Source organism: Sebastes fasciatus, chromosome 8 (assembly GCF_043250625.1).
Source record: "Sebastes fasciatus isolate fSebFas1 chromosome 8, fSebFas1.pri, whole genome shotgun sequence".
Classification (NCBI taxonomy): domain Eukaryota; kingdom Metazoa; phylum Chordata; class Actinopteri; order Perciformes; family Sebastidae; genus Sebastes; species Sebastes fasciatus.
Genome location: NC_133802.1, coordinates 32,314,265 through 32,338,032, shown reverse-complemented (window position 1 = coordinate 32,338,032; position 23,768 = coordinate 32,314,265). Strand labels below are relative to the sequence as shown.

Below are 23,768 nucleotides of genomic sequence, written 5' to 3'. Positions count from 1 at the left end.
ATTGTTAGAGCGACCGGGAAAACTGGATTAATGGAAGTAACTGCGCAAGAACAGTGTGACTGATAGTAAACACACTGTAACTGCAGTAGGGTTCGGGTCTACATAACAAATCTGAAGTGCAAATTCAAATTCAAATTGTCACGTTATGACAAAGAAATATTCAGTTTTTCCTGAGCTGTCGTCAGGAATTACCCAAATTATATCTGTACAACTATAGAGTGCTCCAGGGATGACGTCTGTTTGTAAACCAACCAGGAAGTTAGCATCGCCCTGGTTCCCTCCACAAAAAGCCAATGGGATTTTTGGAAAGGCGGGGACAGGGGCCTGGTTCCCTCCACAAAAAGCCAATGGGATTTTTTCATTGGGTTCTTGATTATTGCAGAAAATTATCTCTGTGGCAAACACACGTTTGGCACAAAGTCTTCCGTTACGGGCTAGAAAACAGAGCCACAAGGAGGTGCAGAGGTCTAGTTTTCTCTCAGAACATTTAAAGGGACTATTTGTAACTTTCAGAAATGTTTGTTAACAGCGACACCTGTGGCCGTGAAATCAACGAAAGTCAGCGTTGGGCTCGCGCTCGCTCACTCTAAATATACATGAACGAGCATTGCTCAAAACAGTGAGGCAACACACGTCAGCTAAAACCACAATATCACTCTATATTTCACCTGCTTGGCAGTAATGTTAGCTGACCAGACGAAGGTCTCTCCATGAACATGATTTAGATCTGATCCTAGTGTTGGCTTTTCCTGCGCAGGCTTCAGCAGCGGGGCTCTGCACTGAGTCTCCCTGCTCTCTCCGGCTGCGGGCGGAGAGAGCAGGGAGACACCGGCACCAGGTCGGTAACGAGACGATAACGTGTCTCTCTGCAGAGCCCCGTCACTTCACAAAACACGGGAAACCTCTGTTGGTCTGGAGGAGCTGCGGCATTTATTTCTACACAAACGTCCACTGTACATTCACTAGATATTCTCAGAGCTAAACCAACTCTTCTGCAGTGTGGAGTGAGCTCGCGTTCACGTCTAGAGGTGGAGCGAGCTGAGCGAGAACGCGGGCGCGCTGTCTGAGTGAAGGCGAGCAGGCAGCGGAGCACAGGCAGCGGCCACACGCAAACGCGCATATGCGAGCGCGCATGTGTCCCGACCCGGTACGTTTATACGCTTAAAAAGTTACAAACAGTCCCTTTAAATTACAATATGCTGAAAGGTTATTATGGAATTTTTGCCCAATGATGCCAAAAAAATGTTGCCTACTTCAACGTTAATGATATTTACTGACGCATTTTATATTGTAGAACAAAATGTTAAAATCAGCGTGTGTTAACCACATACATTATTTCAGGCATGTAACTACAATCCATTCAAAAAACCCATTGACTTCCAGACGAGTGAACAGGAAGTGCTAAAATGCAAACTCATTTCAGGGTTTTAGGACTAGACAAACCTTTACTGAGGCTACAGTCAGCTACTCGCTACACAAACACGAATACAGCCAGCTACTCGCTACACAAACACGTCTACAGCCTCGTCTCTATCTCTACCACTACTTCTGTGTGTATCCTGCTGCTGCAGGCGGTGATACATACTGCTCTGAACAGGGTCCACATCTGGAGCCGGAGACAAATCTTCAGAGGGATAAAAAAAGAAAATGAAATACAGCAGAAGATTACAGATATATGGAAAGCCAGCTTTAAGGTTTATAGACCAGGCACAGACACTCTTGACACACACTCTTCTGCTCTGATTGCTGAATCCTGAACCGACTGCAGCTGAAGACGTCTCGATTATTATGTTTCTAACTAAACTTTTTCAAACGTTCAAGTTCAAGCCATTAGCAAATGTCTGCGATAACGACACGGGTGTTCAAATGCTCTGCCAGGGAGAAATAATTTAATCTCTGGAGGGGCTGGTTATAAGAGGTATATATGCTCCTCTGTGCTTTTTGTCATGTTTGCAGTCCGCTTTATCTCTGCTGCGTTGTTATCTCATGAGACCTGATGGAGAAAAATAGATATTTTTTCTCTGTCTGCCACACTCTTCTGTTACACGGCTATTACTGTTCTCTCTCTCTCAGTTTCCCCGGCTCCTCTTTGCTTCACCCCGTCCTTCTGGGGGATTTTTCTGTCCCTCACCTCAGCTGCTCTCTTTTCATTACAAGCCTTTCAAACACACATCTGCTGATACCTCCTTTTGTTCTGGTATGTCAGTCTGTTTGTCCGAGCTTTTATCCCGACTAAATGGCATCAAAAGCTCATTCAATCACAAATCTAAAAAGGGCTCACTAACTCATTTCTTTTTTCACTGTCACTCCATCACTCCCCATCAACGACTCGAAATTCATGGCGCCCCATGCTCCGTGCTATTGGCGTCCATAAATCTGCTCTGCTGCATGGTGACTAACATGCCCCGAGGACGGCGCTCCGAAAACAGAAGCGTTTTTATCTCCCCGCCGAGCCTCGACTCAACCATATTTACAAACAATGCATCTAATGGCTCTCAGGCCGGACACCCACCTACAAGATGCAACGCCTCTCAGAGGAAATATAGAAAAGCCAGAGAGGAATTAATATATTTTATGAAAAACTTTCAGAGATAGTGGAAACATATGATCTCATAATGTGCTCATTTTTTTTTTTTTTTCTTGCCAAGTAATGGAGGAAGGAGTTTTCTAGCAACTTTGCACTGAACTCATTTTCACAGTTTTATTTAGGAGCGCTGAAATTAACACCTGCCTAAATGTGGCTAAACTGAGTGGTGGAAGGTAATGTTGTCAATCTACCAGCCAGATTGGCTGAATCAAGTGTTAAATTGAGTGTTAACAAAGTGCTTAACTGTAACAGACAGAATCTGAGTGGCTTCAATTTGAACATTTTTTGACTTTAGCACTTCCTAGTGGTAGAAGGCATATGCTGAGAGGAACAGATGGCACCAATTTCAACCAGGATTGTCTTATTTTTCTACAAGATTAAAGAAGAAAGACTTGTGCCATTAGAACTATTTAAATTACGCTATAATCACATACAATTTGACACATATTTAGCTTTAATAATTAGTGTTATAACTGGGGCGGTCAAAGTTAACGTGATAATAACGCATAAACACAAAGTTGATTTAATGCTACTCATTTCTTTAACGCACTATTGCAACATGAGATTTTTAGGTTGTACCGGGGTCGGTTTTAAAGCTGGAGTGAAGATACTGGCATCATATGAAACTAGAAAAACCTCATGAATCCATTGGTACCAACCATGTCATACTAGCTTGTCGCAAAGGAGGCTAAATAACGCTCCAAATTTACACTAAATTTTGGGGAGGAAAAACTGGCATGTCCATTTTCAAAGGGGTTCCTTGACCTCTGACCTCCAGATATGTGAATGTAAATGTGTTCTATGGGTACCCACGAGTCTCCCCTTTACAGACATGCCCACTTTATGATAATCACATGCAGTTTTGGGGCAAGTCATAGTCAAGTCAGCACACTGACACACTGACAGCTGTTGTTGCCTGTTGGGCTGCAGTTTGCCATGTTATGATTTGAGCATATTTTTAATGCTAAATGCAGTACCTGTGAGGGTTTCTGGATAATAGCTGTCATTGTTTTGTGTGTTAATTGATTTCCGATAATAAATATATACATATATTTGCATAAAACAAGCATATTTGCCCACTCCCGTGTTGATAAGAGTATTAAATAGTTGACAAATCTCCCTTTAAGGTACATTTTGAACAGATAAAAAATGTGTGATTAATTTGCGATTAATTGTGATTGAATATTTTAATCGATTGACAGTCCTATAGTTATAACAAAGAAGGATTTGCAAGTAGCAGTTGAAAACTGTAGCTGACCAGAAGAGAATCAGAGATGCTACAGCAGCGGTTTCATTCCCTGAACTTATCAGCTCATTAATTCACTCGGCGAGACAAAGCCTGCGGGTGAAATGGATGACACCCTGAACAACAACCTGATGAACATCCAAGGTCATTAAAGGTTTATGTGACTGAAAACTTCACCATGATTTATCAACGCTATTCGGGTGCTAAAGAGGTCGTGTAGAGACACTGTCCGGAAATGCAGAAAAAGCTGAACAGACTGGAGGTCCATGTTTAATTTATAAAGAGCCCATAAGTACTTATAATAAAGCTGGATGCAGTGAGAGACTATTTTTCTGAGATTATCCGAGGAAAACAGTGGAAGAGTCACTGTATTGTTCTCTAAGACGGATCAGCAGTTAAAACTTGCCCCAACCTCTGACTTTCACTTTCCAGACTTCACTGCAAAGAGTTAGAAATTTGCCAAATAGTTCGAAAATATAATAAACATAAAGTAACGATAGATGACAATCCCTGTATTCACTCATTCTAAAGGCTTTTGTTGTTCATTTCTGCCTTAAAGCAGTTTAAGTTTGATAGTAAATCCTCCGTGTGTTGTGCATTCAGCTACAACTAGTGCTTTGAATATGTCTTTAACAGTGTTTAAGATTATGTTCTTAAAATTATAAACACATCACATGAGACTGAGAGTTTTTGTGCTGTTGTTAGGCTGTTGATCCATGTTCTCCTTAGTTACAGGCCCTAATCTCCCTCTTAAAAGCAATTGAAAAAGTTATCTTTAAATGAACAGCTTTCTGAAATGAAACGATATTCTGGAAAAGTTCCAGTCAGACTTTGGGACAAACCAAAGCAGTGCAAGATAACTGAATCCAAATGCAGAACTTGACACAACCAGTCACATCATTTAAATTTGCTTTGTGCATACTGTACATGCCTGGGAGGAACGTTTGCATCTTGAAAGCCAGATCAGAAAGTAATCTCTTTTTTTCAGTTTTCACAGCTATGCAGATGACACTTGATTATACATGTCAGTAGAGCCGAATGAACAAAGTGCCTTAATCTCACCTGCATCCTGTCTTTCTGCAATCAAAAACTAAATAAATAATATCAAAGAAGAAAACAAAGCTCCTACTAGGCCTCAAGACTAAAGAAATGCTCTATCCAAGAATCTCTGGTTTCACACTTTAAGCCTGCGTCTTTGACTCTGAACTAAGCTTTAAATCGCATATCAGCAGAGCGGCCAAAATAGCATCCTTTCATCCCAATCAAGTTTATGTATTAAGCCAACATCTCAGACAATGGGAGAAATACTGCCGGGATACAGGCACTCCTAAGCTAGCAAGATGCCACAAAGCTATAATTCATGCTTTCATCTCAAGCAGACTATTGTAACTTTTCACTGGCCTTCTTTAAAAGGGTATTTAGAGGATAAAATATTATTCACAATTCTGCTGCTAGACTTCAAAACAAAACTATAAAGAGGAGGCACAGCACTCCAGTTTTAGATGGCTCCCGGTATCTTTTAAAAAAAGAAAGTCCTTTAGCTTTTATATGAAGCTCTAAACGGCTCAGGACCAGCCTAAACTGCAGACTCCCTGTTGTTTTATGTGACTTCAGGTTCACTTGAATCCGCTGCAGGTTTGTTAGATGTTCACAACCACTGTCACATGAAAACTAGAGATGCACCTTTTTTATATGCAAACTGTGGAAAAGCATTCACAAGGATATTAGGGAGGCAATCTCACTGAGCATTTTAAAGCAGCATCTTGAAACACAACTTACTTATTTCCCCCTTAGTTCTCTTCTCTGTTAGTATCTTATCTAATAACCAATCCTGATGTTATGCTGAGCTCATCCCATTGTTACACTACTGACCTGACTTTGTGCTTGTTTTTGTTCAACCATTTTTCTTGTTTCTATTCTCATTGTCTCTCCTCATTTTAAAGCCATTTGAGCTGTGTGAAGGACACAATTGAAATAGTCTTTTATCATTTCAAGAGTTTCAACAGTTTTGACAAGTGAAAATCCAAAGAGGCGGGGATATGTAACTGATGCAAAGACCAAAATATCCTGACTTTCATTCAGCGTGGGCCGAGCTCCAAAAACACTGGTCTTACAATTCCCACAATGCAATTCGATAGAGCCTTTTCATTTGACCATCCATGCCTTGTTAACACCACAGACTGTAAATAAAGATGGACGACATGACAGCTCCCCAAAAGTGAAGCCAAAACATCTGGATGGATCGCCCCCTGGTGGCTGGCTGCAGTATAGGTCATAAATTCCACCTCCTCCATATTAGCGGATGGGATATGAGCCAAAATAAAAGTCAAAGTACACGTCAAATACATTTTTCACAAAGATGTTTTTTTTCTTTTTAGATAGTTCTTATGACGTTGATGTTTGTTCAAGTGTTAATTTTTCTGACAAGTTTAGTTTTAATTAGTTACTTGATGCTATTAAAAGGAAGTGAAACGTCATGATTGGCAGCTGTGAGTCTCTCTCGCTGACGAGCTGCCGCCGTGCTCGGCTCGCAGATTGTTTCGGGCGGGTGACCTGGACACCGCAGTTCCACCGCCCGATCACTACTGCACAGACTCTGGCTCCAAATGACGTCAAAATCTCAAGACGGCAGCTCCTGTATCTGGGATGTTTTGGCTTCACTTCTGTACAGTGGGAGGAAGTGGAGACGCATCATCCATTGTTTATATACAGTCTGTGGTAAACGCCCACTTCTTTCAAACTCCGTTGCACAAAGTTTGTAACACGATGACACCGGCTTCTTCTTTGTCTCCTGGATTTAAAGGGATATTTCGGGTGTTTTGAAGGGGAGTTGTATGAGGTACTCATCCAGGTCGTGTCTAGAAGGTAACCCACGAATTGCAAAATCTAGGCAAAAACTCGATGCCCCTAAAACCTGTCCAAACCTTAACTACTCGAGATCAATGCCTAACCTAAACTAACTCGTAGGTTACCTTCTAGACACGATAACTTATCCATAATCAGTGTATTACCTACAGTAGATGGCGGTCGGCACGCCCCCAGTTTAGAGAAACAGACAGGCGTACCGACACAGGAGCAAAGCGATGTACTGCTGTGGACGGGGCCGGCAACAAAACTTATTTTTAAACATATTTGTCAGACGTGAGAAACTGTCCTCCAGAGCCACAGGAGACATTATCTAACTGTTTTCAAAGGCTGTAACTTCAAATAGTTGTATAAATATTTCCACTTTGTATGAATTATTACATTGCAACTCCCATGTCCGTAGTATGCTTTAAAAACACTAGCGGGGCTTTCATACCCAAACCAATGCAAATGTGAATTATGTCTTATTAACCACACCACCACTGATTTTATCCACTCACGTGCTTCAGCGAGAGCAGTGATGCTCTCCTGTGCCAGCGGGGGTCCACAACCTGCTTGAGTGCAGGCGCTGAGGTGGAAGCGGTAGAGGCTGCCCTCCTCCAAGCCCTGAATCTGCCACTGGGTGGTGTCGGCCCCAGTGATGTTCTTCTCCTGGGATTCACCCACCTCCAGTGTGGTCTCATTAACTATAGAGGAAAGTTGAGAGATGTCAGGTCAGTTCACGAGGCATGAGCGAGCCCACGACGGGTACACGTAGGAGAAAAAAGGCATCGGCTCGTGTTGTATGTTAATGGAACACAACTATAATGAGGGTCAATGGCTGAGGGAGGGGGAAGATGAAGAGATGTCATGCCGGCTCATGCAGAAAGTGAACGGAGCAGATACGTGTCGTGACAGGTGAGCTGAGGAGGAATACATTATGAAGAAAGGGGAGAGGAGATGAAAGGAGGAGATAGAGAGCTCAAGAGGAGCTAGGAGTGGTGGGGTGTAAACAAGTGGCGATGGATGAGAAGGAGAAAGAAATACAGGAGGAGGAGGAAATGGAGGAGATATGATGAAGGCAAAAACTACAACAGGTGGAAAAACAAAGAGATAAACAAAAAAGCAACATAAGGCAGAAGAAGGAAATCAGAGGAGCAGCAATCACAAGCAGCATAATGTATCACCAAACTTGCATTATAGATCAAAGTACAGTATGTGTGCACACTGTAGAAAGCAACACACTTCTTCCACTGGAAAACCCCCCACGTTGATGTCATTACTGTGCCAATGTTGAAATGCAGGTGGGAACCAAATATGTTGCCAAGCCTGTGGCGCTGCTTTCGGAAAATTGGGTGTTTGTTTGCAGAACAGAAAATGTGGCGTCAGACTAATTACACAGCGGTTTCATGACTGGATGCGCAGATATAGCGCATATACTGCAGTACAGGGGTCAGCAACCTTTACTATCAAAAGAGCCATTTTAGGCAAAAAAAGAAAATCTGTCTGGAGCCTCAAAATATTTGAGCATTGTGATGAAGGTAACAGTTTATAGTCTAAGTATATAGTATATAAGTCTAATGCAGTGAGGGCGAAAGTGCAAATGTACGACGGAGTATTAGGGCCACATTGAGGAAAAAAAAAATTGAGATTTCCAGAATTAAGTCATAACTTAGCGAGAAAAAAAGTCGTAATATTACGAGAATAAAGTCATAGAAAATTCAAGAAAATAACATGTAAAATTACTACTTCATATTATGACTTTATTCTCATAATTTTACGACTTTTTTTCTCATAAACCTCTGACTTTATTATCGTAATATTATGATTTTTTTCTCATAAACCTTTGACTTTATTATCGTAATATTACGACTTTTTCTCGAAATCTCTGATTTTCTTTTTCCCCCTCAATGTGGCCCTAATACTCCGTCACACCGTCGTACCATAGACCTACAACAATGATAAATAAAAATGAAAATGTAAACAAAAAACAGTTATTCATTTCCATTTTTAAAAATGCACAGAGAGCCACTGGAGAGGAGCTGAAGAGACACATGTGGCTCCGGAGCCGCAGGTTGCAGACTCCTGCTGTAGTACGACATAGAAACATTTAATCATAGACAAAATTCGAGATGTGCACATCGTGAATCAATTTCACCCCAAAAAACACCTCCAACACCCACAGACTGCATTGTGTGGGAATATCGGTGCAAAGTCTGACATCTGATATGGTAAAAAAAGAAAAGCAAAGCAGAAAGGAGAAGGGGACAGATTGTATTGAAGAGCTGGCCAGACTCCGTGGGTTGCTGGTGGAGGCGGCAAAGGGCTGTCTCTGCCTTCACATTTTACACAAAAGATTCCAGAAATGTCAGCCAACGAGAGTGTAGGCTTTGAAAGCAGAGAGAGCGCAATGAAAGCCCCTCACTCACTTGTTCACCCTGACTGTTCTCGAGCGTAAAGGTGGGTGGGTTTTTTTTCTTATTTTTTTTGCAAATACTTCTGAGTGATGAATGGTAGAACGATTTGTGCAAGAGGCACAAACAGCATGTTAAATGTTCCTTTTGGTAGAGAACCTGCAGTCCAGCAGCATAGGAGATAAGAAACACTGAGGACACAATCTGAAGTGGCCTGCACAGTTGGGCTTGTTGCCGACCATTGTGAGAGCATTCAGTGTTAAACAGTGCAACCTAGTGTCTGGTGTGATAACACAAGAGAGGAGAGGAAGAAGGCTGCTGTGTGTGTAGTATGTTTTCAGGTTTATAAAATGGACATTAAAACCGCAAAGATAAACTGTCTGTATATCAGATCCACCCGCTCCTCACTTCCTCCCCTCCAACCTGATCTTTTCTCACCTACTCACACTGCACTCCTGCTTACACTTCGCCCACAGTGCGCCTCGCACTACAGACAAAGCGCCGAGCTACAGCAGAGAGACATCTATTAATGAAAGACCTCACGCAGGGCCAGAGGTCTACGCCGTGTAAGCCGACGAGTAATTAGACAAACTACATAGTGTGTGTACTCACCGAGGTGGTACTGCAGGAGATAACCGGTGAGGACGCCGTTCGCCTCCAGCGGCGGGCCCCACACCAGCAAAATGGAGTCTTTCTGAGCGTTGGAGGCGGTCAGGATGGGCACTTGCACAGGAACTATGAAAATGATGATAATATTAATGCGTCTACTGTGTACACATGTTTCTCTAGCAGCTTGTTATTTATGTGGAGGCGGTTAAACATTGCATCAAAGTGCCAGCCGGTTTTAGTTTTTCCATTCATGTCCAAATAAGTTTCTTTTTCTCGTATCAGACGTCTTTTCACGTTTGATATTTCTTCTGTGCTTCTGTTTTATTTTTCCCTTTTCTCAGGGCCGGCTCAAGCTCTTTTGGTGCCCTAGGCCAGATATGGATTTGGAGTTAGTGTTAAGCCCCCAGAACCCTACATCAGACATCACAATTGGTTTTAATTTTATTTTCATAAATAACTGTATTTATCATAATATAAATAAACAATTAGTCCCTGATATTGTTGGCTTAAAGGTGTTTTAGTCAGTTTCAGTACAATTTACACTTATATCAACAAAGAAGTGCGGCAAGACAGATGAAAAATTGAGAGAAAGACAGTTACAGGGGTGAAAAGTAGATTTCTTTCTTTATTTGTTCATTTGTTATCTCAATGCAGAAAATGAGGAAGGGCGTCGACTGGCATTTAAAAAAATAATTTATATATTATTATTATTATTATTTCTATGCCTCAAGCCGGTCCTACCTTTTCTAGTTTGTTAAACAGACAAAAAACACACTGATGTAACAGTTTGCCTGTTTTAAGCAGCCTCGTCATTTCACAGGGCCGTAACATTGAGCAGCCTTTAACAAACATTTTCATGGTAAACTACCTTTGACGACTTCTTCTTTGTCTCCTGGTCTTTAAAGTGGCAGTAGACGGTATATTTGGGGCATCATTGGGCAAAAATCCCATAATGACCTTTCAGCATATTTTAATTCAAGTGTTCTGAGAGAAAGTTAGACTTCTGCTCCTCCTCATGGCTCTGTTTTCAGGCTTTAAAAAAAATCTAATTTCAGAGAGAGGGCGTTCCTATTGGCTGTGCTCCGGTCATGTGACCGGTAGTTTGGCGTTCCTTCAAGAGAATTCACAATGGCTACCGCGACACACACTTACTCATTTTACAGCTAAACAGTACACAACAAGATGTTTCTGAAAACATTTGAGGAGAGAAATAGGCATTACAGTAACATAATATTGATTCATATTTGACCAGCGCTCAGTTTGACCGTTTGGTCGGAGTTTGCGAGTGATTGACAGCCGGCTCTCATAGACGGCAGCTGGACAGCAGACCTCAGATCAGCTCTTACTGCTAGTTTTGTCTCCAGTCTGTGAATTCTTGCAGATGCCGTTAGGAGCACCGGAGGACACAGAGGAACATGATTTTTTCCAGGTTACCTGTTTCATGCATTACTGTCACGATTTAGCAACCGTTTTATAAAAATAACTTTTTTTAATCATATTTGCTCCAATCTCGCCAACTGACGCTTTAAGCTTAACATTGTATTGTAACCACTTTATTTCAGACATGCTTTGAAGCATAAAAAAAATACTTAAATTATAATTTGTTTAGATTTTTTTTTCTACAAAAAGGTAAATTACCTGGTTCATTTTTTTAACTTACATTTACTCCTTCTCTCTCTCTCATTTAAAACTCCAGAATCTATGAATATGTCAAATGTGTTTTTTGTTTTTAACTACTAGACACAATGTTTCCTACTAGAAAAGTCCATTCTCATTGTCTGTCCATTGGAGGTTTCAAGTGTCCGCATCACACTCGTGTGTAAGTTGCATCCCGGACCATGATTGATTTCTAAACTAGGTGTCATAAATCATGCTTGTATGTACACTCAGACATTTTCCTCCTTCAGCAGATGAATGTGAAAACAGTCAAAACAGCCTTCTGGTGTCAAACTCTGCACATCTATGATGCTGCAAAGTGAGCTCAAACATCCAGGTGAAGTAACTTTAATGCAAGGGACTTTAATTCCTGTCACTTCACCTCACTTTAAATGTCCAACATGCCATAACTGTATTTTTCTGCAAGCTTGAGTGTATTTTTTTTTTAGTGTTTGTGTACTTAGCGTGAGTCTTTCTAAGTGTGTGAGGAGCAGCCATATGTTGTGCGTCGCGTGTTTGTGTCACCTCACCTCCCTCCGGAGTGCTGAAGGTGACCGGGTCGCTGTTGGGCCCGTTGCCCTTCTTGTTGAAAACATTGACGGTGAGTCTGTACTCGGAGAACGGCTCGAGGCTCGGCACGATGGCGTGAGTCCTCTTCCCGGGGAAAGACAGCGACCGGCGCTCATCTAAAACCTTGTTGGGATTCAGCCAACTTCGTTTCCTCAACCAGTGAACCTGTGAGAGACCACAGAGAGGAGGGAGAGACAGACAGAGACAGTGGAATAGAAAATGTCGAGGAGCAATTAATGCCTGGTTTCCGCTTTAATGAGGCACATCAGACATCACACGATGTGAACTGCGGTGCGATGTGGCTTTTGATACCAATCATCTCAAGTGAGGGTGTGTGACAGTGTAGCTACTTCAAACAGTCACGTTGTCAATGTCACTCTGTAACGCCTACACACAGTGAAGTTAACGGGGGAAAAAAACATTATTTTTACAGGTATTATATCATATTGAAAAAAAATATTGATATTTTTTAAACTAAAAACCCATCTATTTAGTCTGGCTTTTATGTAGTGTTTTATAATTTTATGTTTTTTATTATTTATATTTATTTTTAATATATAATATATAATTAATATATTTATTTATTTGATCATTATTATCTCTTTTATTCTATTTTAGTTTATTAAAATTTTACTATTTTAATACAATCTGCTTATTTTGTGTAGTTTCATAATTTTTATTTATTTATTTTTACTGTTATTTTTATTTCCTTGTATTTTATTTATCTTTTATTATCTTAAATAGCCATCTCTTATTGCTTTCTTTTTCAATTAACTTTTATATTGGTTGTTTTGGTGTGCATTAGTCTCTAAATCCATTTTTAAAACTCTATATTTTTGTCAATCATCTGTCCAGCACTTTGAATTGCATTTGACTTTTTTGAAAGGTGCCTATATTAATAAAGTTTGACTGATTGATTGATTGATATTACCACATTTAAGTGTGCCTTTTAATTAAATTATACATCAAGGAAATACACAAATTAAAGATTCTTTTCACATTCATACTTCTACTTCTCTCACAACTGAGACGCCTCTGTGAGAACAAGCAGAAATCTCATAGTTGAGTTCATCAGGTGGATATTTATTAGCTGACAAAATCCTCCCACCAGAAGAGATGCACCGTTCAGACTGTTCAGGGCCATCAGTGGAGTTTGAAATACAGAAAGTGAGTCGGGTTGGGTGAACCTCACATTATATTACGATTTCAGGGAAAAAATCTTTCTCTACGCAGTCATTACTATAACGACTATGCTACTACCAGATATACATTTGTCAAATTTAACTGACATGTACCTTTATTTTTAGGTGTTTTATGCTTCACAAGCGACGTCAATGTGACGCTCGTAACGCCCCGTTCGACTATATAATTGGCATCACGTATTCAAACTACTGTGGAAGCTTTGCTTTAAAAATATTTATATCAGGGTTGAGTCTATTGGGGATATAGGACTTAAAAAAAGGAAGAATATTCACTGTTGTAAAGTCACATAATGAACATTTTGGTATCTCTGTCTCAGCCTTATCGTGCCTATTAAAACATGTGTTTGCACTTACAGTATTGTTTGAAAAGGGGTAAAGTACGGAAATATCTATTATAATTAATTAATTGCACGATTGTCCATAGTTAGTCACGATTAATCGCAAATTAATCACACATTTTTTATCTGTTCAAAAGGTACTGAAATTGTCAAGTATTTAATACTCTTATCGACATGGGACTGGACAAATATGCTTTATGTAAATGTGTGTATATATTTATTATTGGAAATTGACTAACAACACAAAACAATGACAGATATTGTCCAGAAACCCTCACAGGTACTGCATTTAGCATAAAACAATATGCTCAAATCATAACATGGCAAACTGCAGCCCAACAGGCAACAACAGCTGTCAGTGTGTCAGTGTGCTGACTTGACTATGACTTGCCCCAAACTGCATGTGATTATCATAAAGTGGGCATGTCTGTAAAGGGGAGACTCGTGGGTACCCATAGAACCCATTTTCATTCACACATCTGGAGGTCAGAGGTCAAGAGACCCCTTTGAATATGGCCATGACAGTTTTCCTCGCCAAAATTTAGCCTAAGTTTAGAGAGCTATTTTGCCTGTAAAATACTATAAAAAGTGCAAAATTATTGCTGTTTATTAGAGTTCATCTGTTACCCCTGAAAGTCTTCAGTTTTACAACACAGTCTGGAAGAAATCCGGTTTAAGGACCATGATGAAAACTTACGTCGTAGCCCCCCAGATGACCTCTCACTGTGGCAGGTGGAGCTGGGGTCCAGCTAACTCTCAGAACAGTGGTGTTGATCACCTCCACCGCTATGTCCCGTGGTGCTGCAGTCGGGACTAAAGAACACATGGAGGAAGGTCAGGGACACAGACATACTGCAAACAACAGGCTACCTTTGCAGAAACTCTTTAACCCTACCAGAAGAAAATCAAACAAAATACAATACTCCTGTTGGACCGAAACAGCCTAATTCGATGCTCTGATCTGGTACGTTAAAGGTGGAACAGTATTTTACTTTGGTTGAGGCCAGGAGTCAGCAACCTTTACTATCAAAAGAGCCATTTTAGGCAAAAAAATAAAAAATAAATCTGTCTGGAGCCGCAAAACATTTGAGCATTGTGATGAAGGTAACACAGTTTATAGTCTAATTATATAGTATATAAGTCTAATGCAGTGAGGGCCAAAGTGACAATGCACAACGGAGAATTACAAGAATAAAGTCATAACTTAACAAGAAAAAAAGTCTGTAATATTACGAGAATAGAGTCATAACTTTATGAGAAAAAAAATCTTAATATTACGAGAATAAAGTCATAACCTTTACGAGAAAAAAAGTCGTAATATTACGATGAATAAAGTATTACAACTTTTTTTCTTGTAAACTTCTGACTTTATTCTTGTAATATTTTGACTTTATTCTTGAAATCTCAGATTTATTATTTTTTCCTCAATGTGACCCTAATACTCCGTCGTACCGTCGTATCATAGACCTAGAACAATGATAAATAAAAAATTAAAATGTAAACAAAAAACAGTTATTCATTTCCATTTTTAAAAATCCACAGGGAGCCACTGGAGAGGAGCTAAAGAGCCGCATGTGGCTCCGGAGCCGCAGGTTGCTGACCCCTGGTTTAGACTGTGCAGAAATGATCTGCTGCTTGTTATGGTGGTAAATAAAAAACAGTAATTGCTGGTAGATCAGCATAAATGTGCATAAATACTCAGCTGGACACCAAATGAGGCTTCATTGTTTCAGTAGGCACAAATACAACACCAAACATGCAATGAAAATGCTCTCGCTATCTTCTGCTCTACATGTTACTGAACTGGAGGTAGGGAAGGATAGAAGCACAGCACACACTAAAGGGAGAAGCAGCCATTGTGCTCGAGTAACGACTACAACAAAAAAAAAGTGTGTCGTGATCTGTCAAATCTCCCACAGCTTCTGAGACAGAAGTGGAAATTTGACATCCCTCTGCTCTACAAAGGTTATCTACCACCTGCTGGCGTCGGAAGTGAAGAGTCACTACTGCACTGCCGCACGGGGTTAAAACACCACGAGCAAAAGGGGGGGGGAAAAGGAAAGAACTTAACCTGAGACATTTTCCCGCAGACAATGCCATAAGACGACTGAAGACAGGGTGGGATACGATAACACAAAAAAGTTGACAGTAAGTCACACGCAGAACAACAGCTCCATGTGCTCCATCAGCCCGAGGTGTTTTAATCAAACAGTGAAGAGAGTTGCATCTAAACATTTATTGAAATATATTGAAAATGAAATGCATAATAATACATATAGTATAAGGAGTATTAAAGGGATAGTTCGGGTGTTTTGAAGTGGGGTTGTATGAGGTACTTATCCATAGTCAGTATATCACCTACAGTAGATGACGGTCGGCACACTCCCAGTTTGGAAAAGCAGACAGGAGAAAAACGCATTTTCGGACGCCGAACTGAACTGAAAGTGAAACTTATCTATCATGTTTTTGTCAACAGACTGTCTGCTTTGAAGAGAGCATAGATAAGTTTCACTTTCAGATCAGTTCCTTGTTGGAAAGGGCTGTCTGACGCCGAGATAAAGCGGAGAAAATATTCTAAATTTGGCGTACACTTAAAGGACCAGTGTGTAACATTTAGGGGGATCTATTGGCAGAAATATAATATAATAATAATAAACTGCTTGGGCCGGAGTCGATAACGTTACTCGCTGCCGTCGTCGCCGCCGCTCTCTCTCTCTTGCTTCACCACTCTGCTGTAGATGACCTATGTTACTCTTACAACTGGCTCTAGAGATGGCCATTCGCGTCGGCCACCGTAGCTCTCCAAGACGCTTGGCACACAGTTGGTTGCAATCTCTGCACCTCACCGCTAGATACCGCCAGATTCTACACACTGGACCTTTAAACAAATACTGAATTTTTTTTTAGGCGAGCCTTTCTTGTGTTGCTCCCATGTTGGTCTGTTTTTCTAAACTGGGGCGCCGACCGTCATCTACTGTAGGTAATACACTGACTATGGATAAGTACCTCATACAACTCCACTTCAAAACCCCCCAAACTATCCCTTTAAGTCTGTAACTCACCATCTTCTCCAGAGTAACCAGTAACGACTTTAGGATCTGGTCCCCGGCCGTGGCTGTTCCTGCTCTGAACTTTGATCTCGTAGGGGACAAAAGTGGACGTGTTCCTCACGGCAAAGGAGTGTCTTTTGACCAGGTGCTCCCTCCAGACATCTCCCACACCCAGCCTCCTGTAGCTCACCTTGTACTCAAGGCCCGGGCCATTGTGTTCAATGGGCAACAGCGGCTACAACAGGAGAGTGTACTGATCACATACCATAATGTTTTCTAGTGTACAATCTTATAGATCAATATGCTCTTTCTCTTACCTCCCAGCTAATGTCCATTTGATGAGGAAGATGGCCTTGAATTTTGATGTTTTCTGGGTTTCTACCAGGAGCTTTGAAGAGAAGTTGCATGATTATATATTTATAAATGGAAGAAAAATAGCATGAAGGAGTTCATCTTACTATTTCAACAGTAGTTTTTTTACTGCTAAACAAACTCTTTGGCAATTGTAGTGCAAGTATCCTCATTTCATACATAAGCATATTCAAATGAGAGCCAAGATCAAGCAGCAACATGTGCCGGAGCGAATACTTGGCGACTTTCTCTGAGACCTAAAAATATCCACACCCCCTACTGCTACCGAGTCCTGTGGCCAAATGCTGGCCTTGCCACACAGCAACTCTCTAAAAAGAAATGCTAAAACTTTGTATGTTTTCCACAATCAACAGATAAACCACAGCAGAAAATGCTAATTAAAAGGGAGCGAGGCTCACCAGCAGGGGGTGTTTTGTATCTCTCAGTGGGCTCACTGGGGGGTCCAGGTCCAACAGCATTAACAGCGTACACTCTGAACTGGTAGTCAAGGTGTCCGTGTAGCGCCAGCTCGGCTGTTGCCTGGTTACCGGGGACTTTCTGTAGCTCCTTCCACCTGCCAGGCTCCCATTGGCTCTCCTCGTACTCCACTATAAATTCTGTGTACGTGGAGGAGATGAGAGACAAACACATTCAGTCATCAGCACACATCTGATAATAATAATCACACCTGCTGAGAAAGCATGCATTAGACACAGTCCACTGTTATATTATTGATAGATTATCTACAGTGAATGTTTAACACTTCCACTGGACCAATAAAGGAAGATAAAAATGTTTATTTGCATTCTTTCTGAGAGTTAGAAGAGAGGACTCTCATATCTCTGTATTAAATACAGAGCTAGGGCCTATTAGGTTAGCTTAGCATAAAGCTTAAGGGGTGTACTCATGGATGTATTAAGAGAACTGGATACAGCGTTGGAGGCGGGGCCCTGTTCATTCCTATGAAAGTTGCTCAGTGGCGCATGAAGCCAAAATGGCTCGACTTCCGTCTGGAAAAGTACCCGGATCTTCCGGCGATCTTCCGCGTCCATTGGGCACACGGAACATGCGCAGTAACGTCCGCTCGGTCACATGACTTGGTCACGCGTTCCCAACGTCACGCTGTCGTCGCGGTCTGGGTCTCATTCACATGAACGGAGGAAGGGAAATAACTCTGGATTCGGCTATTAGTGCGTTTTACAACTTTTAGGACCTCATGATTTAAATAAGGACTATTAGAGCGTTTGTACTGGGGAGTTGATTTACCCTAAAAAGAAATTATCCTCTGAGTTACAGACGTCTCTTTCCCAATGTAAGTCTATGGGAAAAAGTATTTTTTTGGGCCCAATGGCATCACGTGACGGACACAGAAGTTGTAGTACCACCGTTTGGCCACTACAATAATTGGGATCAACGACCGGCGCTCTTCCTGGGGGCTTGGGTGTACTAGGTAGGCAGATTTTTTAACTTTGGCGAGAGCAAGGATTGCGCTTTCCCCCCTGCTTCCAGTTTTTATGCTAAGCTAGGCTAATTGCCTCCTGATTCCAGCTTCGTACTTAACGTACAGACATGAACACCTTTGAACCACAGCTTAAAATGTGGCACCAGAACAATTTAAGAAAGCCGCTAAAGGTTTGTTTTTATCTCCCCAATGTTTGCCTTGTAGATTATCACTGTTAATTGCTTATTAATAATTAGTTTTTATTGATCATATAACAATGAGAATCTTAATTCTATTTCATCACTTTGTCTACTTGCATATATGGATGTCTGCTAGTGTGTGTAATTTTATCTTTTTCTTCTTCTCTTCTCCTTTTTAGTAGACAGACAGCAGACAGACACAGTTAGCGACTAGCGGGTGAACATAGTGGAGCACTTAGCAGCTAAAAAATTGGTGGAGACCAAAACAGAGCTAAAAGAGAGTGAATATCGGAAAGGTGGCCAGAAACACAACTGCAAATTAATGGCTGGGTGTGTAAATGAGCAGCTGTTTGCTAACACAACTTACAAGGTGATGATATGCCAATGTTTTGTTTACAACGTGTTTCCACTGCCCCCGAGTGGCCAAAGAAAAACACTCATTGTTGCAGGTTTAAATAAACTATTCTTTACTTTTCTGCAAATTGTTCCTGAGATGACAGATGTGTGAATTAGTTATGCCACACTACACCTGTAAGTGTGTCGAAAAATGATCTCATTGTCATTTGATAACTGCTCGCTAACAGCACCCGACTGAATGTTTATCATGTAGGGAATAATAAATGAGTAAACAAGGGAGTGATTTCAGGCACAGCCATAGCTTCTGGCAATTTCCATGGCAAATTAATTATATTAAATTAATATTTCTACACAGACATGCACCAGGTGCTGAGCCAAACTGATCTGACTCTGATATCGTTTAGAAAACGAGGCTGGCCTCACAACTGATGTCTGGTTGCTCCAAGATGTTTAATTAAACAAATAAAACGACTGCACATTTCAGCCTGACAAAAAGATCTTCTTCAGGCATGTCTATTCTAATTTCCGATCACAGATAACACACATCAAAGCTAATAAACACCACAAGGATACATTTATCAATTGATCTAAATTCTTATCATCACTAAGTTCCAAAAATAAATGAAGTCCCTTTTTTGAAGCCTAAATGAGACGCAAGCTTCCCTGCCAGGGTCCTCAGCACTTCACAGCTATTTGCAGCCGTCGCTTGTCGAAGAACTTTAGTTAGCACTCGACAGTGATCACAGCAGCAGAGTCTGTTAACTCTCAGAGGAGACATGACAGCGCTTTGTGATGTACAGTAGCTGAATTAGTACTTGCATCAAAGAAAAAAACTTTTTTTAATGATTTTTTGAGCATTTTTGCCTTTACTTGACAGAGGACAGTGTTGAAATGGGGGGGGGAGAGAGAGAGAGAGAGAGAGAGAGAGTGAGAGGGGTATGACCATAGACTGTATGGAAGTGGACGAGTCACCGTGACATCACCCACTGGTTTGTGGACTGCCGTTTTGAAGCCTCGAGTTCGGCATTTTGTCCGTCGTCATCTTGTTTTTTGCAACCAGAAGTGACATGAGAGGGTGGAGCTAAGTACAACCGAATGCTGAATAAGCAGCCCGTCCTCATTCACAGGGCGTCAAACACGAGGCTTTGTCACGGCCATCTGCGTTCGATACCGCCGCACAAGGCACCCTTGAGCGCTGAATGTATGAAACGCATCAGTCGTTCCATTAACTATAACGTAGACCCATCTGCGGCAACAGTAAATGCTCCGAGAAAGTGCGGCGGGAGTGCGGTGACGTAGTTTAAAGAGCGAAAAGACACACACCTGAGGTGGATGGGTCCAACAAACAATAAGGCTTTCATCCAGGAGACCGCTGTCGCTGGTGGCTACCTGTCAATCACAAGGTAGCCCCGCCCTAAAGCATCCCCTGCTTTATGGTCTATTTGACTCTAAATGGGACCATAATTTACTAAATGAACATCATGCTGTATTGAAGAAGACTTGAAACTAGCGATTGAGACCATAAACTCATGTTGACAATGTTTACTGAGGTAATAAATCAAGTGAGAAGTAGGCTCATTTTCTCAGAGACTTCTATCCAATCAGACTTCTTCTTGCAACGAGTCGCCCCCTGCTGGCTGTTAGAAAGACTGACAGTTTAAGGCACTTCAGCATTGGCTTCACTTTTCAGACCCAGAGGTAGCCACCTGGATATGATCAGTGGGCAACCTCCGGGTAGTTAATTGTGACATTTTGGTCGCCTAGAAAGTCTTATTCAGCGTTCGGTTGTACTTAGCTCCACCCTCTCGTGTCACTTCTGGTTGCAAAAAAACAAGATGTCGACGGCTAAAATGCCGAACTCGAGGCTTCAAAACATAAGTGCACAAACCAATGTGTGATAAACTGTTCTCATATATAGTCTATGGGTATGAACATGCAACAAAGGTAATTGTAAACCAGTTTTTAATAGTAGTTGGCAGACTTCAGGTGACACAGTTCAACCTATTTCTGTGTAAGAGATGTTTCATCCACACAGCACTCACTGAACAAAATCAGCTGAAAGTGCCAGGCTCCTGCATGTAAATACTTTACTTATGTGCTATTATACTATTATGTTGTTTGTTGTCTCTATGGTGAGTGAAGAAAATCTCCCAACTAGACAATAATCTATTCTATTACATTCGTTTAGCCCGGGTGTGTCTTAGGGATGGCCAGAGTTGGCAAGGGCCAATTCCTCCCTCTAATTATTTTGAAATTACACCAGTTATATAGTAATTACATCATTATGTGGGCTGTAAACTTAAGTGTGTAAAAAACCGACAGTCACAAGAGTACACATGATGATGATCTCCTCGAAAATGTTGCATTATTTAGCACGACTACCACCTCTTTGAGACTTCTCCTGCATTAACTCCTACCTGTTACAGAGCTGTTGTGATCACTCCCGGGTATCCAAGACAGGCGAACATTCCTCGGACTCTTCAGTTCGGTTATCTCTACATTTTTTGGAGCGTCGGGAACGTCTGAAACCACAAAATACATGCATTAGGGTGCTCAGTAGTAATTCAATATCTAGAACATCTGGAGGGCTTAAACATAATATAATGACATCCGAACCACAATGCAACACCACGTTTTAAATTATTCATATAACCGTCTATATGCTAAGTCCTTTCAAAGAATGTGTGTAATCAATAATGAATGATATTCTATAAAACCCGTCTTACCCAGCACAGTGAGCAGCGCGGTGGCGTTGTCCTCGTCTAGGCCGGTTCTAGCGATGCATGTGTATATTCCCTGATCGCTCAGGTTCACACTCATGATCTGCAGCCCGCCGTCGTCCACAAAGTATCTGGACGTGTAAGCACATTCGTCAGTACATAGCTGTAATATGACTTAAATCAATCGAGTACTCATGAGCATATACATAGCTGCACAATCCTCTACACGGTTATTGATTTTAATAATAGGAAAAGTTTCGATTTTTTTTTCCATCTACATCTCAATCTGCATCAAAATGCACATAGCGATAGACAATCATGGTTTAAACGTGCCAGATTTATTTTTTCACTCAAGTATGTGCCCAACTTTCCAGCAACTGTGCAACTAAAACTGTAGCAGATAACAAAACAACCAGGCACACAAAAACAGAACATTCTTGGCAGGTAATCAGTCAGTTCATTAAGCAGACAAAAGGCCAGCAAAATCCCACGTCTTTGACCCTCTACTGAGCAGGATAAGGCACAAAGCTTTTGGGACTTTTCATGCGTTATTTCTTCCCCAGCATTAGCACAGAGATAAAGACGCCGAACAAAGCCATCTTAGGCAAAAGCACACTTGAGAACTGAAACGGAAATACTATCGAACCACAGCAACCTACCTGGAATTTTCCTCAAAGGAAAGTGGGATCTCCTCCCCATCCTTCCTCCACACCACCTCAAAGGTATCCCGCAGGCTTTTATCGTACTCTGCCTGGCACGTCAGCTGGGCCGTGGTCCCGCTGACGATCTGCACATCCTGAGGTGGAGATACTATTTTTGTAGGGTCTAAAGATAAAAAAAGAAAAAAGAAAAAAAAAAGCTAGAGACAAAATCACATACATGAAACTTGTCTTGTGAGGCTGCGGCCAGATAAAATAATCATTTATAATTCCTGCATGTTTCAAATGAGATGTGAATATTTAAAATAATAAATAAAAAACCCTCACAAGTACTGCATTTAGCATAAACAATATGCTCAAATCATAACATGGCAAACTGCATCCCAACAGGCAACAACAGCTGTCAGTGTGTGACTTGACTATGACTATGACTATGGCTGTAGCCGAAACCGCCTACGAACGCAGTATACAGTACATACTGCATACTGCGTTCGTCAGCAGTATGTAGTATGGAACGTAAATCAAGTTATTTTGTAGTACGCTAGGCCGGGTTTCGCGGGTTTCCGGTTTTAGAAAGCGAAAGTAAACAGCTTGGACAACAGCAAACCTCCACTACTTTACATCACAAAAATGACCGACTGTAGATCTTTCTTTTGTTTGCATACTACATGCTACATTTTTGGCCAAATCAGTACGTATTAGCATAGTATGCGGTTTCGGATACAGCCTATGACTTGCCCCAAACTGCATGTGATTATCATAAAGTGGGCATGTCTGTAAAGGGGAGACTCGTGGGTACCCATAGAACCCATTTACATTCACATATCTGGAGGTTAGAGGTCAAGGGACCCCTTTAAAAATGGCCATGACAGTTTTTCTTCGTCAAAATGTAGCGTAAATTTGGAGCGTTATTTAACCTCCTTTCTGACTGGTACCGATGGATTCTTTAGGTTTTGTAGTTTCATATGATACCAGTATCTTCACTCTAGCTTTAAAACTAATAAATCAGAAGTTACATTAATGCCTTAAAAGTATGAATTTACGTTAACGCGTTATTATTATCCCTCACATATATAACATATTTACTTTATAAGTGAGTCCCTCTTGCAGTAACTGTCTCCTGATTTGTGAAATGAGTTACCAAAATGGAAATGATTGCTTGATTGCTCAATAAATTTCCATGGTGATTTGCATTTATGAAATGTCCATGAAAAACAGATTTCTAAATATGTTTCACCACATTATTATTCATGCTGCATCTCTTTATAATCATCAATGAATGATGAATTTTAAGTCTGGATGCTGAGATATTTATTGGCTTTTTGGGCACAAGCATGTTTCAAAGGACAACTACTCGATCAATCACAGCAGAGCGTGTTGAAGAAAGTTAAGAAGGATTCTACCTTCCAGATCTTAAACTGTTTTTTATAATGTGGTTTTGTATAGAAGCCAAAGCCTTCTATTGAACACCCCCGAGTCTAGCCAAGCAGATAAAAAACTGTTTGTCATTTGGGTGAACTGGCC

The 23,768-nt window shown here is 41.0% G+C and overlaps 2 protein-coding genes and 1 long non-coding RNA gene across 15 annotated transcripts in view; 1 reads left to right on the top strand and 2 right to left on the bottom strand.

Moving 5' to 3' along the window:
* Positions 1-23,768, bottom strand: part of cntn3a.1 (contactin 3a, tandem duplicate 1) — a 356,340-nt gene that overhangs the window by 198,168 nt on the left and 134,404 nt on the right. The window lies entirely within an intron of this gene.
* chl1a (cell adhesion molecule L1-like a) overlaps positions 1-23,768 on the bottom strand; it is a 72,355-nt gene that overhangs the window by 10,247 nt on the left and 38,340 nt on the right. For 6 of the 12 annotated variants that reach the window (XM_074645134.1, XM_074645135.1, XM_074645131.1 and 3 more), the window contains 12 exons: positions 22,245-22,410; positions 21,592-21,716; positions 21,283-21,387; positions 17,287-17,484; positions 16,834-16,904; positions 16,529-16,751; positions 15,538-15,573; positions 14,164-14,279; positions 11,887-12,091; positions 9,704-9,826; positions 7,199-7,384; positions 1,586-1,624 (listed from right to left, as the gene is read on the bottom strand). In XM_074645134.1, the coding sequence (XP_074501235.1) occupies positions 1,586-1,624; positions 7,199-7,384; positions 9,704-9,826; positions 11,887-12,091; positions 14,164-14,279; positions 15,538-15,573; positions 16,529-16,751; positions 16,834-16,904; positions 17,287-17,484; positions 21,283-21,387; positions 21,592-21,716; positions 22,245-22,410 (1,593 nt within the window). The remainder of the gene's footprint in view (positions 1-1,585; positions 1,625-7,198; positions 7,385-9,703; positions 9,827-11,886; positions 12,092-14,163; positions 14,280-15,537; positions 15,574-16,528; positions 16,752-16,833; positions 16,905-17,286; positions 17,485-21,282; positions 21,388-21,591; positions 21,717-22,244; positions 22,411-23,768) is intronic. The other 6 variants (XM_074645132.1, XM_074645137.1, XM_074645138.1 and 3 more) reach the window with 3 other exon arrangements.
* LOC141773278 (uncharacterized) overlaps positions 1-23,768 on the top strand; it is a 376,505-nt gene that overhangs the window by 345,773 nt on the left and 6,964 nt on the right. The window lies entirely within an intron of this gene.